Source organism: Pholcus phalangioides, unplaced genomic scaffold (genome assembly GCF_987345545.1).
Source record: "Pholcus phalangioides strain wild (caught in Gottingen) unplaced genomic scaffold, Ppha-v1.0 ptg000009l_1, whole genome shotgun sequence".
NCBI lineage: Eukaryota > Metazoa > Arthropoda > Arachnida > Araneae > Pholcidae > Pholcus > Pholcus phalangioides.
Genome location: NW_028301602.1, coordinates 21526657 through 21544852, shown reverse-complemented (window position 1 = coordinate 21544852; position 18196 = coordinate 21526657). Strand labels below are relative to the sequence as shown.

Sequence of the window (18196 nt, the reverse complement as noted above, 5' to 3'; positions counted from 1 at the left end):
ATAAGTACATCATTTATTTCACTAAGAGCCGTATCTGTACTGAGACACAAAATTTCTTTTATACGGTCCCTCTGTTATCTAACTTCTAATTGAAAAGCTGTTGCCCTGTATCACTGAGCCCAAAAAAAAAAAAATCATGTTTTAAGTGTGTATGTTACTTACTGCCAAAGTCCGAGATTTTCCGGTTCGCGAAGTGGCCGGAGATTCTTGGTTAAACTCCTATAACAAAATACATGATTTTGGGTCATCGCCAAGGTGGCGTATTTTTTCGTGATGATTATGTCCACGTTAGCTATGGCAACCCTCAAACCGCAGTGACGATGCGGTAATCATTTTTTTTTCTAAATTTGACAGAAAACTATATGTACCAACTATAAATAGTTTTTCTCTTAAATTTCTCTTTTTTCTTTATGCCGTCACATGGAGCTACTATGTGCAGCCATGTATCACACTTTGGTGATGAAAATAATAGATTTGGTGCCTACCGCACCGTCTTTCATCGGCCCATCGAATTTCGGCCAGAGATCACTGGCCACAGCAAATTCGTCGTTTAAAGCCTAAATCATTTCTGAAAATCGGACTTCGGCCTAACCTCTCGGCCATTTCGCAAATTGGCCGAACTTTGGGCTTTGGCAGTAACATATATATTCACCGAGATATTGCTCATTGAAAGTTAGCGTATGGGGCATCTCAGAATTTTGAAAATCTCAAATAAACTGTAATTTTAAAAACAATTGGGAATTTTCGTGCTGTTTGTCTTGAATTTTTCCGTTGATATAGAATGTTTTTTACCTCATTTTTAGCTATTTTGATTTCAAATATCACGGCTATTATTGTATTTAAAAATAGATTTTTTTGGTTGATCTTGATAAAGTTGGACAACAACCTATTAATCTAAAGATAGGTCTAAAACTGATCACCAGGCAACAAAGTGGCCCTTTTTTTGTGGCAATTATTTCTTTCCTATTGTTCAAATAACGTATATACCAAGTTTCAATGAAATAACGGACTCTAGATAGGTCAGAGTAGTGTCAGTTTAATTATACTGACAGTACTCCGACTTGTTAGTAAACGCATTTCATTGAAACTTGATATACAGGGTGTTGCCTTGAAGGGGCGACAAATTCAGCGAGGTGATATTAGGCATCAAGAAGAACCAAAAATATCCGTAGAACATGGTATCGCAAACCACGTTTAGTCGGTGAAAATTGCAAAAATACTTATGAAGGGCGTGACGTCGAGTGGGACAAAAAGGCCAATAAAATAATTACAAAAAACATTTATTCGACAATATGATTACAACACAGCCTGTAGTGTCAATAACTCCTGTAATCATTTCTCTTCGTCTACTTTCTGACAATGAACTGTGCTGCACAGTCTGTATTGTAATCATAATGTTAAGTAGATGATATTTGCACTGTTATTTTGCTTTTTTGTACTTATTTTGTAGTGTACTTTACTTTGTGCACCACACAGGCTGTGTTGTAACCATACTCTCATTAACTATTATTATTATTCAAGTATGTATTATTCTTTTTTTTTCTTGTCCCACTCGACGTCACGCCCTTCATAAGTATTTTTGTGATTTTCACCGACCACCATGTTGTGTGGTAATTTCTGGTCCTCTTGATGCCTAATATCACCTCTCTGAGTCTGTCGCCCTAAGAACGCATCACCCTGTACACATCATTTGGACCGCGGGAGAAAGGTAATTTCTGTGAAAATCACTAAGTTTTCACCTGGTGGTCATAAATTAAACTATTTGTTTTATTGAATTTTTTTTTTTTTTTTTTTTTTTTGCCTCATGGTTCATACATCCTTTACACCAAATTCAAAAAAATACCTCCTTCAGAATGGGCGCCACATGCGTCTGAGCGGTATCAGTTTGTTTTTTTATAACCACCCTGTACTTAATCCCACACCTGATATATAGCTTTTTGAATTCAAGTTTTAAATAGATCTATATGAAGTCATTCCTGAAAAAAAAACGATCAAAATTCTCCATGATTCTATCGGTTTCCGTTCCTTTCAACATTAAATTACCATTGATTTAAAAACAATTTTCATTTGGCTGAACTTTAGAATTTCTTTTAAGATATGTTTTTTTTCCTTTCTGCTAATGAATAGAAGTTGTGGTTTGTATCGAAGATTTCCTTTGAAATAAAGCCTCTTACCTTCCGCCTGAGCCCAATCAGCCAATGAAGGAATCTTAGATTCGAAGCTACTGTGGCAGTTATTGAACCTTCCACCGTCGTCCAGTCCAACCGTCTCGAACCTTCCTTTAACTCCACAAAGAAGGGCTGTCGCGCATGCACCGGAATCACCAACTTGACTGTCTGTGTTGTAAGTCTGCAGGAGGATGTGAATAGCAAATCTTATTTTTTTATTTTTAAAAATACTTGTCTTTTTAGTACGCCACATGAATTCATTCGTTAAACACATAAATTCATTAACTAAAAAATGGATCTTTTTCATTAGCTAATAAAAATTTGAATGAATTAGCTAAAAATTTGAATTAATCAGCTAAGGATATTAAATTAATCACTTAAAAATTCAATTAATTAACTAAAAGTGCAATTAATTAGCTAAACATCTAATTAGTTACCTGAAAGTGCAATTAATAAGCTAAAAAAATTTAATTAGTAAACTAAAAACTGTTGTACAGTTGACGCTCGTTATAAAGATCTTAAGTTATAGCGATCATTCCATCACACAATGGTCGTTATAGTAATCTCAACGATGTACCCCTGTCCCATCTAATGAGTATGCAGGTTCTACCGCTATAATAAGTCCAAAATGTTTTCGTAGAACGATTATCATACATGTTTTACTTTCGAAAAGACGAACTTCCCAGTATAAGTTCGTTTCGGACGGACCGTTATATCGAGCGTAGAGTGTATTAGCAAAACATTCTTGTATTCATTAGCTAAAAACTGTTGGATTCATTGGCTAAAAACTGTTATTATTGATTGAATTAGTTGGAAATTATTGATTGAATTATTGATTGAATTAGTTGGAAATTATTGATTGAATTATTGATTGAATTAGTTGGAAATTATTGATTGAATTATTGATTGAATTAGTTGGAAATTATTGATTGAATTATTGATTGAATTAGTTGGAAATTATTGATTGAATTATTGATTGAATTAGTTGGAAATTATTGATTGAATTATTGATTGAATTATTGATTGAATTATTGATTGAATTATTGATTGAATTATTGATTGAATTATTGATTGAATTAGTTGGAAATTATTGATTGAATTAGTTGGAAATTATTGATTGAATTAGTTGGAAATTATTGATTGAATTAGTTGGAAATTATTGATTGAATTAGTTGGAAATTATTGATTGAATTAGTTGGAAATTATTGATTGAATTAGTTGGAAATTATTGATTGAATTAGTTGGAAATTATTGATTGAATTATTGATTGAATTAGTTGGAAATTATTGATTGAATTATTGATTGAATTAGTTGGAAATTATTGATTGAATTATTGATTGAATTATTGATTGAATTATTGATTGAATTATTGATTGAATTATTGATTGAATTAGTTGGAAATTATTGATTGAATTAGTTGGAAATTATTGATTGAATTAGTTGGAAATTATTGATTGAATTAGTTGGAAATTATTGATTGAATTAGTTGGAAATTATTGATTGAATTAGTTGGAAATTATTGATTGAATTATTGATTGAATTAGTTGGAAATTATTGATTGAATTAGTTGGAAATTATTGATTGAATTATTGATTGAATTAGTTGGAAATTATTGATTGAATTAGTTGGAAATTATTGATTGAATTAGTTGGAAATTATTGATTGAATTAGTTGGAAATTATTGATTGAATTAGTTGGAAATTATTGATTGAATTAGTTGGAAATTATTGATTGAATTAGTTGGAAATTATTGATTGAATTAGTTGGAAATTATTGATTGAATTAGTTGGAAATTATTGATTGAATTAGTTGGAAATTATTGATTGAATTAGTTGGAAATTATTGATTGAATTAGTTGGAAATTATTGATTGAATTAGTTGGAAATTATTGATTGAATTATTGATTGAATTAGTTGGAAATTATTGATTGAATTATTGATTGAATTAGTTGGAAATTATTGATTGAATTATTGATTGAATTATTGATTGAATTATTGATTGAATTATTGATTGAATTATTGATTGAATTAGTTGGAAATTATTGATTGAATTAGTTGGAAATTATTGATTGAATTAGTTGGAAATTATTGATTGAATTAGTTGGAAATTATTGATTGAATTAGTTGGAAATTATTGATTGAATTAGTTGGAAATTATTGATTGAATTAGTTGGAAATTATTGATTGAATTAGTTGGAAATTATTGATTGAATTAGTTGGAAATTATTGATTGAATTATTGATTGAATTAGTTGGAAATTATTGATTGAATTAGTTGGAAATTATTGATTGAATTATTGATTGAATTAGTTGGAAATTATTGATTGAATTAGTTGGAAATTATTGATTGAATTAGTTGGAAATTATTGATTGAATTAGTTGGAAATTATTGATTGAATTATTGATTGAATTAGTTGGAAATTATTGATTGAATTAGTTGGAAATTATTGATTGAATTAGTTGGAAATTATTGATTGAATTATTGATTGAATTAGTTGGAAATTATTGATTGAATTAGTTGGAAATTATTGATTGAATTAGTTGGAAATTATTTATTGAATTAGTTGGAAATTATTAAATTCATTATCTAAAACTGTTGAATGCATTAGATAAAACTATTGAACTCATTTTGACTAAAAACTTTTGCATTAACTAAAATTGATGTATGAACAATTCAAATTTTTTCGAATTCATGCGCTTATTGAATGCATTAGCTAAAATTTTTGAATGGATAATTTAAAAGTTAATGCGTGTTAGCTAAACATTGCTAGCGACCAAGTGGTGCAGTGGTAAGATTCCCGTCTTCCAATATGAAGGGTTCTGCCAGTGTCCATGGGTTCGAACGTGGAAGAACGTAGAATATAAGTTATTTACATACAGAAGCTTAGGCGACCATCCCTCAGCTTCTGTATGTAAATTCTAAGAGGTTTACTCACTCCAACGGTAGGAGATTATCGTATATCGATATTTCGAAGTTGACGTGCGGTAAAATAGCTAAAAATATAGTTGAATTCATTTGCTGAAATGCTTGTTGGATTGGATACATTTGTGGTTCACAAAACGACAAAATAGATAAAGAGAAATTTATTCACACAGAGGTGTTACAACCTTGTCGAGCGCCGGAAGAAGGAGCAATAATTCTTTTCTTTCTCCACGGACGCGCGCGCTTTCTCGTGACGATCGCAGCGCCACAGTACCCCCCCTCCAGTGCGGATCGCACGAACTAATTATTGACAACAAAAGAAAGAAAAAAATATATATACACATATAAGGACGGGATTATGAATGCACTTATACAATGAGACGATTCGGGGGACGACTTACTCTGCCGTAACGGGTCACAATGGGTTCACTGTTTGTACTGTCACTGTTAGTGGCAATGTGCGCTGGTTTCACTCGTGCAATGTTCACACATACGTTTCTTCCTTTGCATTTGATGGTGATAGTGTTATTGCGCCTTGCGACCACTTCATAGGGGCCATCATATGGGCACTGCAATGGCTTCTTGACAGCGTCATTGCGAAGGAAAACATGAGTGGAATGATCAAGTTCTTTATGGATGAACGTTTTGGATTTATTATGGTGAGACGCTGGGACAGGTCGAATTTTCGAAAAGTGTTGTCGTAATTCAGTGAGCAACTGTTTTTCATTGACGTCTGTGGTGGAAGCTGAGAAGAACTCGCCAGGGAGTTTGATAGGTTCACCATATACCAGTTCAGATGTGGAGCATTCCAGTTCCGGCTTGTATGCCGCTCTTAGTCCTAGAAGGACGATTGGCAATACTGCCACCCAATCTGTTGATGAATGGCACTTGATCGCTGCTTTAAGGACGCGATGCCACCTTTCAACGGCACCATTCGCTTCCGGATGGTATGGAGTGGTACGATTTTGTTTGATCCCCAGTAGTTTGCCGAGAGATCGGAATAGATCACTCTGAAATTGTCGACCTTGATCAGTAACGATCACTTCTGGTACTCCAAACCGTGCAACCCAAGTATGTATGAAAGCCTTAGCAACAGTCTCAGCAGTAATATCTGCTATAGGAATGGCTTCGGGCCATCTTGAAAAGCGATCTACGCAAGTGAGGCAGTAGCGATAACCTTCTGATAATGGAAGCGGGCCCACTATGTCGATGTGCACGTGACTAAATCGTCGAGATGGAGATACGAACTGTCCAATATGAGGGCTGGTATGACGATGAATTTTTGACCTCTGACAGGCGATGCACGCTTGAGCCCAATGTCGGATGTCTTTCTTCATGTTCGGCCATACATATCTGTCGATGATCATTTTAACAGTGGATTTAACACCCGGATGCGCAGGTTGATGAATAATTTTGAACACTTCCCAACGGTATTGTTTAGGAATATAAGGCCGTGGTTTAGATGTCGAGGTATCGAAAAAAAGTTGTGTTTTTCCAGATGGGGAAGAGAGCTGTTGAAGAGCGAGTGAAGATGGTATATTTCCGTCAAGCAACTGCTTCAGTTCAAGGTCATTCTTCTGTGCTTCAGCGATGAGGTCGTAATTCATGGAAGAAGGAAAAAGTAGGTCAACTCCTGCTCGCGAGAGAGCATCCGCTACCACATTGCTTTTTCCCTCGATATGACGAATATCAGTTGTAAACTGAGAAATTAGATTTAATTGATTAATTTGTCGAGGAGAAAGCTTGTCGGCTTTCTGATTGAAAACGAACACTAACGGCCTATGATCTGTGAAAACCGTGAAAGGTTTACCTTCCAGTAAATATCGGAAGTGAATGATCGATGCGAAAATTGCCAAAAGTTCGCGGTCATAAGCACTGTATCGCTTTTCAGTATCACTCAGTTTGCGGGAAAAAAACCCGAGCGGCTGCCAGCTATCATTGACTCGTTGTTGTACCACTGAGCCGATAGCTATGTTGCTGGCATCTGTCACGAGTGCAATTGGGGAATAGGGCCTCGGATGTGTCAAAAGAACTGCTTCTCTAACAGCGAGTTTTGTGTCATCGAAAGCTTTAATGAGCTCTGGTGTCCAGGTAATAAGTGTTTTGTCATGACGCGTACAATTTCGAAGTACTAGATGCAGTGGCAATTGTATCGCAGCCGCTTTCGGTAAAAAGCGACGGTAAAAATTAACCATACCGACAAATCGGCGAAGTTCTGCCTTGTTTTTGGGTCTTGGGTAAGAGTCAATGGTATCGACTTTGGCTGGTAGCGGTTTAATGCCCTGAGAGTTGACTAAATGTCCTAGAAACTTGATTGAGCTGCATGCGAACACGCATTTGTCGATATTTATTTTTAATCCGTGTGTACACAGACGTTTCAAGACCTCACGCACATGACCGACGTGCTCTTCAAGGTTTGAAGATGCAATTAACACGTCGTCTAGATAAGGGAAACAGAATGGAAGTCCTCGCAATATTTCGTCTATATAGCGCTGAAACGTTTGCGCAGCGTTTCGCAACCCGAAACTGAGGACGTTAAATTCAAAGAGTCCGAAAGGGGTGACAATAGCAGTTTTTGGTACATCGGAAGCAGACAATTGTATTTGATGATAAGCGCGTTTCAAGTCTATGGTAGAGAAGATGCATTTACCGTGCAGATCCATAGTGAAATCCATAATATTCCGAATGCTATATCTGTCAGGAACCGTCTTCGCGTTGAGAGCTCTATAATCGCCACAGCATCTCCACGAACCGTCGGATTTTTTCACCATGTGGAGGGGACTGGACCACTGACTATTTGAAGGGCGACATATACCCATGGTAATCATTTTATCGAACTCAGCTTTGGCAGCTCGCAGCATCTCCGGGCCTAATCGACGGGCTCTCGCGTAAACCGGTACTCCTGTAGTTTCGATGTGATGCACCGTTTCGTGTGTTGCTTGCACTGGACTTGATGTTTCTTCCATGAGCTCTTTATATTCTTGTAATAGATTGTGGAAAATCTCATGTCCACATGTCACAGTTACTGCAGGGGAAACAGTTGGAGAAACAGTTGTTCCGGTTGTAGACCGTTCACCCCCGTTGTTGACCAAAACTCGGTTTCCCAAATCCACCGTGAGTCGGAATCTTTTCAGAAAATCGGCGCCGATTATTGGTCGGGATACATCAGCAATGGTAAACACCCATGAAAAAGTTTTTGCTAATCCGAGACTTAGTTTTATCATTTTCTTTCCGTATGTTTTTATTGTAGAACCGTTTGCCGCGGTAAGCGTGAGTAGTGACTGTGGTTTGTTTCTATCAGCTGCAGAAGGGGGTATTACGGAAATATCCGCACCAGTGTCGATGAGAAACGAAAGCTTGCTTAGTGGGTCTGCGATGAAAAGGCGACTGCTGAATGAAACCGACTCCCTCGTCGCCATTAGTTGTCGGTTTGGTCGTTTCCCGAATAGAAACTACATGGTTGCACACACTTACGGGCGTTGGGTCCGAATTCACGGTGATACCAGCAGAGATCGTTTCGAAACCTCATGGATTTTGCACCTTCGTGGCGGTTTCGATTGGGAGGACGTTGAGGGTTTCCGCGTTGTTCTCGAGATCGACGTAGCGCGTCAACTTGCAATGTCAATGTCTCTATTTTTTCAGTCAGCTGCTGCACGTCAAGTTGTTGTGGGTGATCGAGATTTGGTGAAATATTCTGTACTTCTGCTTTGCCGCTGACGCTGATGATCTTGTCTGCCATCTCCGATAACTTTTCCAACGTTTCTGAACTTGTGGAGAGGATTGCTTGAACTTGATATGGTAACCGTTGTATCCATAGACTTCGAAGTATTTCATCGCTGAGACGGCCACTGGACAGATCCCGCATTTCTCGGAGTAACGCCGAAGGTCGACGATCGCCCAGCTCGACTTCATACATCAAACGTTGTAAGCGTCGCTCATCTGGTTCAGCAAATTCAGCTTGGAGGCGTCTTTTTAGTGCGTCGTACATGTTTGCCGCCGGTGGATTCATGATGAGGTCACTCACATGTGCCAAAACACTCGTATCCATGGCTGCAACGGCTGTGTGGTATTTAGTGGCATCGGAGGTAATTCCACTCGCCAGGAACTGAGAATCCAATTGCTTGAACCATAGATGAGGTTGTTTGGCCCAAAACGGTGGGGCTTTGACAGCGACTCGGAACATTGCAGGTGGTTGCTCTGATGAATTGGGCATCGTTGGTTGCTCCGATGGATTGGACATCGTTATCGTTCGATGCCGGGTCACCAAACTGTGGTTCACAAAACGACAAAATAGATAAAGAGAAATTTATTCACACAGAGGTGTTACAACCTTGTCGAGCGCCGGAAGAAGGAGCAATAATTCTTTTCTTTCTCCACGGACGCGCGCGCTTTCTCGTGACGATCGCAGCGCCACACATTGTTAAAAACTTACATCGCCTGTGCGACAGAGCGTGTGTGTCACTTGGTTTCTCATCTTTTCATGTAACTCTAATTCATTAACTAAAAATTATTTCATTCATCGACGATGAAATAAACTTTCGACCCAATTTTCTATTAATCCGATAAATCCATCAGTTTTATGGCATAAGATCACGCATACAGATGCGTGCAAGCATATTTCTAAGAGGTATTTCTCGTTGGTGATCTCCATTCGGTTTTCGTTAATCCTCATTACTTGATGGAAATCATGAATTTATGACAACACTCAACAAGTGCAAGTCGCTTTACTTCATTCATATGAATGTAAACTCCTTGCTTTCTTTTGAGATATGCAAATAAGTCATCTCTCAGAGATGCTTTACTTTATTTTAAACTTATTTTACTTTACTTTACACACACACAGATGCGGTACTTTTTTTTCCCCTAAAATCATCATAAGACACTCCGTTATTTTTTGTTTTGCCTTCCGAGTCATCTTTTCTCGTTACACAGCAAAATACACTAAAGAAATCGTCTCTATTAAATATTAAATCCTTATTTAGCTACTTGTCGCCCTTGAGAAATCTTGTCTTATCATTTTAATTGGATACTCTACGTATATGCCCCATACATACGAAACGGGTTATTCCAATATATAAGATTTGCATATCCTGCCCATATATATTAGGTAGAAAATATTTAAAGGCCATAGCTTGTATTCATATTCATTTATATTAACGAACTCACTGGAGAGAAATTCTTTGGTATAATTAGTTCCGTCGGATACTTGAAAAGAACATTAGCTTCCAGTTTGTAGTTCCGATATGATTGCGTTTGTGTGTCAGTCACAACTAGGTTATATTTGATAATTTATTCTCCCTACTGCCATTCTAAAGTTGATTAGATAGAAAGTTTGTACACAACTCACGCGCATGTATAGCTCTATACAGGGTACATAGCTAACAGCTGGCACCGTAATTTACTGGAGAACCAGTTGTTCCTAGAGGCATACTTCAAATTAGCAAAATTTTTCAAACAACATGTGAACCTCAGAAACTTCATTCATATTGCAAGAGGTCGTATAGTCAATACAAAAAAAAATTAAATTTTTTTATGGACACCCTGCACTCAAAAGCCCAATTGTTGTCCTGTCTCTCCTGAGACCAACAAAAGAAATTCGGCATTTCTAAGAGCACCTGTACCTGCTGACGTCCCGCGTGACGTCATTACCCTGCCCGCTTTGCTACCTTGTTAATTATGGTTGTTTGCACAGTCACTGTACTGCCCATTTTACTGAATTCTTTTCGATTATTTTCATTGGTATTTAATGTTTATTTATCACAAAAATTAGAAACTTTGCCTGGTTTTAATTTATACAAAAATTGCCACGTTTTCAAGACAAATAAATTCAATTCGTCAATTGAATTTATTTGTCTTGAAAACGTGGCAATTTTGTATAATGTTTATTTAATGGCTTGCTTCGTTCATCCTTGCAAACATTTAAAATGAAGAAGTTTTTGCATTTGCTAATCAGGTAACTTCCACTTAGAATATTTTTCTTGGATCCATTTCAGTTGAATCACGTACGTCAACTTTTATTAGGTTGATTGAAAGCCAATTCGAGACACATAACTTCAGTTATGTTCTGAACTTTTTAATAATTTTTGAATTACCTGTTGTTTTTTTTCAATTTGCATTAGGTGTAGGTTTATTAAGAGCTTTTGGACTTCGTTGCTACAATGCAACTGCAACATAAAAACATGGGAAGCAAATATGAGCGTACTTACAGTTTACTCGATCAAGCCTCTTACATTTGAACTCCCATATTTTGCAAGTCTCTGGGTCTTTAAAGAAAGTATAATAAGTGACATGAATTCCAAGTTTCTTTGTCTTCCGAGAATTGTTCTTGCACGTTGCAGTCGCACAAGTATTTATATTTGATCATTTCACAAATATGAATTTGCACAAGAATCACAAAAAAAAATATTATAAAATACCACCAGTGCATACGAATGACACTAAAACAACACTATGAACGAAAGATCACTCACTTAAAAACAGTAAAAGAGCATCTAAAACCTGAAATATTCCTCTTCAATACAGTACGTTTTGTTAGCCGATGTTTTCGGCGAGTAGAAAGTAGCTGGCCGTGACGTCACACAGCAGTTTCGAGACCACGCCCGCTGAGCCGAGTTGCCAAGCACATCAAAAAGATGAAACAGCTCTTACTGTAGAGCCTTGAAAAAAACAGCATAATTTCACGGAAAATGCTTTTTCCCTTCATCTATCTTGTTTTTCCCCCAATTTTTCTCTATTTTTTAAATTCAAAAATATCTCAGCGAATATTGCACTTAGAAACGTGGAATTTTTTTTGTCAGCCTCAGGGGAGGCAGGGCCACAACTTTGTAGTTGGGTTTTTGAGCACAGGGTTATCCATATAAAATGTTTTTTTTATCATAATAACTATTCAACGACTTGTAATATGAATGGCATATCTGAGGTCCACACGTTATTTGAATAATTTTTCTAATTGCAAGTATGCCGCTGTGATCCACGTATGCAAAGTTGAACTAATTAAATCAAAAAATAAATTTATGTAACAAAAAATGCATTTTTGTTTTCAATACGGCAGTCCAATCTGTTGACGCACTTTCTACTAATTTTACGATTCTCTCTGAATTCAATTCAGGTCACCCCGGCTAAGACGCGTGTGTACAGGTTTCTGTGAATATTGTTCGGAAACTACACCATGTTGCTACTGCGAATCAGGATATAAAATTTGGAAACATTATAGTTTAGCTTTTTTTGTTTCGGACTAGTGCCATTTGTTGCAGAAAGTTTCAACTAATTTTAAATTTTGTCTGATTAAAAAATTATTTTTTTCCCAGGCACAATGCAGTAAATGTTACATTTTTACAGCTTCCCGTTCTCTTTTTCAACTCATCTTTTAAATAGGCCTGTCAATTTTGGGATTCTGCGCAGCGAAACATATTACTGACAGAACACAACACACGTTTTATTGTAAAGCTTCTTGTGCTTGAATCATTGTATGAAACGTATTTCTGCAAGGATTACGCATACACATACCGCACAGGTGGGTTAAGTGTTTTGGCTCGACAGCCCATATATTATTTCTGCCCTCAAAAGCGGACTGAAAATGAGATGGCATCTGAATGTTTTAGCAGTGTTTCTTAACCCTTTTCTGTCCATGGCACCCACAGACTAGTTTTTCTTGTGCCTCCCTGTCTTTATCCCCCCCCCCAGGAGCTTGCCATATTTACTAATTAAATTTATTTCTTGATGAATTTAAATAAAATGAATCTCCACACCCCTCTGACTAGATACCCGTCAAACTACGTCTTGTGGGAAGATGACTACGTGCAGTTTTATATTGGGTTAATCCTTTCAAACCTTGGTGCCACAAATGCATAGGTTGATTGTTTGCACTGTATAATTTTTCTTTTTACCTCAGGGGAGTTAAGCCTTGGCTTTTAAAAGATTGTGTAAGTTTTGAGTTAGAAATGTGGTGAATATGGCTTTTTTGTTATTTCATCAGTGGGTCGCCCTTAAGGTTGAACTTTTGAGAGAGGGAGGGTGTGTTAAGATGGCTTTTGAGAGAAAGTGCCACCGGGAAACGTGTGATTTATTACATTAAATTTAGCGATAAAATTACGAAAAAAAATTTTCACGTGAAAATGACAGATGTGCTGACATTTATATTTTTAATTCATTTTTGATACTCAAAAATGAATTTCAAAATTGAATTCTAGGCTTACATCACATCATCTGAAAGAGTAATAAACGTATCTACACGTTTTTCCCGCCCTTTTTCACTTGAATGCTTCACATCTCTGTTGTTTCACAGGTTTCTGTGACTTCTTTAAGCAACTGCCATGGCTTTCCCCCCCCCCCCTTCATTTTGTTCCGTGGCCGTCTATGAATATCCCACGGACAGACATTGAAATTACAGGAGCACATTTCTGTAAATATCTAATGAAATAAGTGTGTTGATTTCACGAGATTTTTTTTCCGGTACATTGGCCCATTCGGCAAAGATGAAAAAATGTTCGCTCAATATTTAGTGATAGTTAATTTTGTTTACTTTGGCAAGAGCGACGTGCTGGAACTTCTCGAAGGCCAATTCGTTCTCTTCTCCACTGTGACCTCTCCTTTGGCCTCCTAAAATCCTAGAGGTCGTGACAGTCGTGAGACCCATTCCATCGCCGATGAAAAGTATGAGATTTTTGGCAACGTTGTAGTTGCGATCGTCTTGAAGATTCCTCATTAGTTGGCTCCTTGCTTGCTGGTACCAATACCATCGATCTAATAAAGACATATAGCACATGTTAAGTAATTCTAGAACAACTTTAAATGACCTCTGAACATTGCATGAAATTTCTTATACTCAATACTAATAATATTCCATAGAAAAAGCAAATTTTTAATTTATTAAAAAATAATTGGGATCTGGTGCAGTTTATTTCATTTGATCTCATAAAAATGCGTTGTGGATACAAGGCAAGTTTGTTTGGCGTGATTCGTATTATTTTGATGAACGTTATTGTACGTATTATTTTTACAAGAAATCAGGGATAAATAGGCGGTAAAGGCGTCGGTGTACGATCTTGGCTTTCCATGTTTTCCTATAGAGAACATCACTTTCCTTTGAGAAAAATTTTAAAATCTTGTCATTTCAGGCACTCAATTTTTCCCTTAAATTATGTGGATATTTTTATTTAATTTAATGATAGCTTTTAGAATTTTAATTTTTTTTTCGAATTTTAATTTTAATAACATGCAACTTTTTCTAAAAAAACATCATCATCAAAAACTTACCCATATTTTAATTTATGCCATAAAAAATTTTAAATCTTTTTTTTTTTTAAAAAAACTCCTCTCGTCAAAACATGTAACACTTTAGTGCCAAGAGCCACACAAATTTTCAAGATATTTGAATAAGTATTATTCGTAGGAATGTTCCTTACCTGGCAAAAAACATAGTTTTTTGAGGAAAAGAGCATGTTAATTAAAAAAACAGCATAAATAATGATTGCCAGCAGTTTATATTAAAAGATATTAAAAATACTTTTGATGCAGGTAGAACTAATATTCGAATGCAGAAAAACAGAAAAATTTATATCATTAAAAATATTTAAAAAACGAAAAACTGTGAGGGCGCGCGCGCGCGTGTGTGTGTGTGTGTTTTTTTTGTTTTTTTTCAAATTTACGTGCACGGTCCATCTCTTGATACACCCGAGTTGAAAATTGAAAATAAAAAGTAATCCAGTTATAAGAAAAGAATATTTTAGCAATATTTTTCTCTCAAAAGTTTTAGTTTCATCAGTATTAAAAAAAATGTTATGAATTTTATTAATCATGATATTCCACAGACCATATCTCCTTTGCGTTAAGCACCACACATTTCCACTATGAGAACTTCAATCTTCATGTAATTACTATTTTCTTGTATTATGCAAAATATGTGTTAGAAAACATTTACTGAATGTCCAGAACTTGTTCTGAATCGAATTATTTGACATTTCAGTATTGTACGATAAAAATTTATATCCAGTTCTTTCGAGAGCATTTTCTTTGACAAAAAAATTAACGTATGCAATTCATTACAATAAACTCCGAAAGCCCAGAATATTTTTTTTTGAACCCGTGTCACGATGAATGAGCCGAAAAATCTGAATAGAGGGTGTCCCATAAATTCGTTTTTTGTTTCAAAAGTCATAGAAATTGAACGCGGTTTGCAGTTTTTCATAGGAAGGGAAACTGTTTTGAAGCTGAAAAAAATTAGTTCGCAATTTTTTGTCAATACAGCACGCTACATGAAAATAAATCACTGAATTCTGGTCCCAAACCTTTCTTCAGTCTATTCTGTGTCCAAAACGTTCGTAAATTTTCAGCCGGTGAATCATGGCTGAGGTAAGACAATTCCACCAACAGCGCTTCATCCACCAATGGTAACACCATAATCAAAACCTTATGTAAACACGAGTAACAGGAAAATTCAGAAATGAGCTGTTTATCGTACATAACTGCTTTCTACAGGACTTTAATTTGCGTATTTCCAGTGATTTTCTTTTGTGCAGTGCTCTCTTACGACAAAAATTTTAACAAAACAAAACTTTTTTCTGTACCAAAAGAGATCTCCCTTCATGAAAAAATAACTTTTTCGCAACTTTCCGTTTTCATGAATTTTATAAACCATTTACAAATTTACGGGACACATTCAAAAAAATATTTTATCATTGATAACATAAAACAAAAATCAGTAAAAACATCTTATTGATCATCGCGAAAGTTAAACATAATAATATCATCCAATGTATAATAAACAACATGGTTGTGGAAAAATTTAAGTTTAAAAAAAAATTAACTTCCGTTCATAAATAACATAACGCACATTCAATTTCCTGAAACATTCACAGTTGAAAGAAAGAAATAAATAAACATTCCACCGAAATTGGGCAAAACATGTTACCCGATCATATTTTCTCGAAAACAGCTAAATACATACGACACAGCTATTGAAAGAAGAACCAGGATAAACTCATCTTTATACTACTTTTCAATATAACATATGATTTGTGTAAAAATATATTATTTTTCTTTCCCTTCAATAGAAGAAATATATATATATATATCTCCTCCTTTCATATATTCTTATTCCAACATGGGTCATAAAAGATGCGATATGTAAAAGAAACAAAAAAAAAACCCCTCTGAAATAAGATATCAAATCGTTATTCCCCTGGATGTATACAGGCCCTATTCTGGGGCCGCTATAAATATTTATGAGTAACATAAAACGAAAGGAATTTTTCAATCGTTAGCAATGGGAGGATCCAGTCGAAAGGAAACAGTAAACAGCATCTTGAGAATACAAATGATCATCCTTTTTTCCCCCCCACCCCTTGTGTTTTTTTTTCTACAATTTTCCCATTCCCGGGGAAACAAATGCGTTTATTCCCTGGATCAAGTGAAAAAAAAAAAAAAAAGCAAAATAAAATACTATTCGGTGGTGAAACATTGCGAGATCGTTCTTGCTTTTGAGGGTCCAGAACTGTTATTCTGTACAGTGCATTTGCTGCTCGCTCCTTTGTTTACGTACGTAAGGATGTGAGACGATCGTTTGTATTCCGAAACAATGTTTTTGTTTTAGTGTTTAAACACTGCGCGTATATGATATGTGTAGGTTTTTCGATGTGTGTGTGTGTGTGAATAGGAGGTGGAATTTATCGTTAAAATACGGAGTAGCATTTATGCATTAGATATACAGGGTTAGCGAGAAATACATTACCCTCTTCAGAGAGCTCTGGAGTGCGTTCTACTGCTCCTAATGTGAGACGAAATTTATACATGTAAATATCGAATATGCTTACATTTATAAATATTTAAATATGTTGCACTAAAACTGCTGAATACAGTAAAACCTCTCTTTTGCGGACATCGTTGGGACAAAAACATTCGTCCGTAAAAGAGGGGTACCGTTAATCATAGGGTTTAAAAAGCATACTGTTATTGCACATGAGAGAACGTGCGTAACAGACTCTGTTTAGAAGACCTAAAGCCTAACGGCTCGAACTTTCGCCTTATGAATGTGAGCTTTTCGTCCATAATAATATCAAGTCATTTTGTTTGAGACTGTGATAGTGGTATTTCGCGGGAGTAGAGTGTGCAAGTGTTGAGAAGTAACACAACTTTCCCGCCAACGACCTGCTCACCGTCGCCAAGAGGCTGTTTTGGCGTAAAGAAAAACCTGTTCCGGAGAACGGGCAGGAAGAAAAAGAGAAAATACAAGTTTTTCCTTTTTCTGGTTCGAACGGCTATCGAGCGAGGTTGTCTTTACCCCGGCTCTGGTATTTGAGACGATGTATAATGAGTGATAAGAGAACCATGCGTTACAATCCAAAAATGTAAAAACCGGGTTTAAAGCTACCGTAAAGGCAGGAAATAAAGTATGGAAATGGGTGAACACCCAATTCTAATGGACTGAATTACGTTGAGTTGTACGGCGAGCCCGGAGTGGTGATACTAAGAAAAGTCCCGGGGCACGGAAGACTCCAAGTACGTCATGTTGGAATAATATCATTTTCCCCCTTTTACTGTGTGTATGATTCATGTTTTTCCCCATATACGCAACGTTTCCCTCTTTTGGGGACTTTCTTTTTTCCCTCCACTTGACCGCTGCTGTAGTATAGTTATTCTCTTTGCTTGTATTAAATGTCGTCAATACAAGCATCAAGGACAATATTGTCAAGCTCAATAATCACAACTATTCGAACTGGAAATATAAGGTTAAACTTCTGCTAATGAAAGAGAAACTTTTCAAGAAAGTCATCGAGAACGACATCGAGCGATCCAGGTGAAGCGAATCGAAGGACCCTGGATCTATGGAAGGAAGCCGACAGCCAAGCACAAGCGTACATTGGACTAACCGTCGAGGATGATCAGCTCATTCACATCCGTGATAGTAAATCCGCGAAGGACATGTGGATCGCCCTGAAGGAGTATCACGAGAAGAGCACCCTCACCAACAAGGTTCACCTGATGAGGACAATCTGTTCCCTGAAACTAGAAGAAGGCGGAAATGTTCCCGAGCACGTCGTCCGCATGCAAGAACTTTTTCTGAAGCTGAGGGACCTCGGCGAGGAATCCTTATCGGATAAATGGAGTACC

The 18196-nt window shown here is 36.3% G+C and overlaps 1 protein-coding gene across 1 annotated transcript in view; it reads right to left on the bottom strand.

Moving 5' to 3' along the window:
- The window catches only part of LOC149082520 (alkaline phosphatase, tissue-nonspecific isozyme-like), a 63304-nt gene that overhangs the window by 14349 nt on the left and 30759 nt on the right, over nucleotides 1-18196 (bottom strand). Inside the window, exons 2-3 of the mRNA XM_089235774.1 lie at nucleotides 13611-13831; nucleotides 2175-2349 (exon numbers count right to left, since the gene is read on the bottom strand). Coding sequence (XP_089091900.1) covers nucleotides 2175-2349; nucleotides 13611-13831 — 396 coding nt within the window. The remainder of the gene's footprint in view (nucleotides 1-2174; nucleotides 2350-13610; nucleotides 13832-18196) is intronic.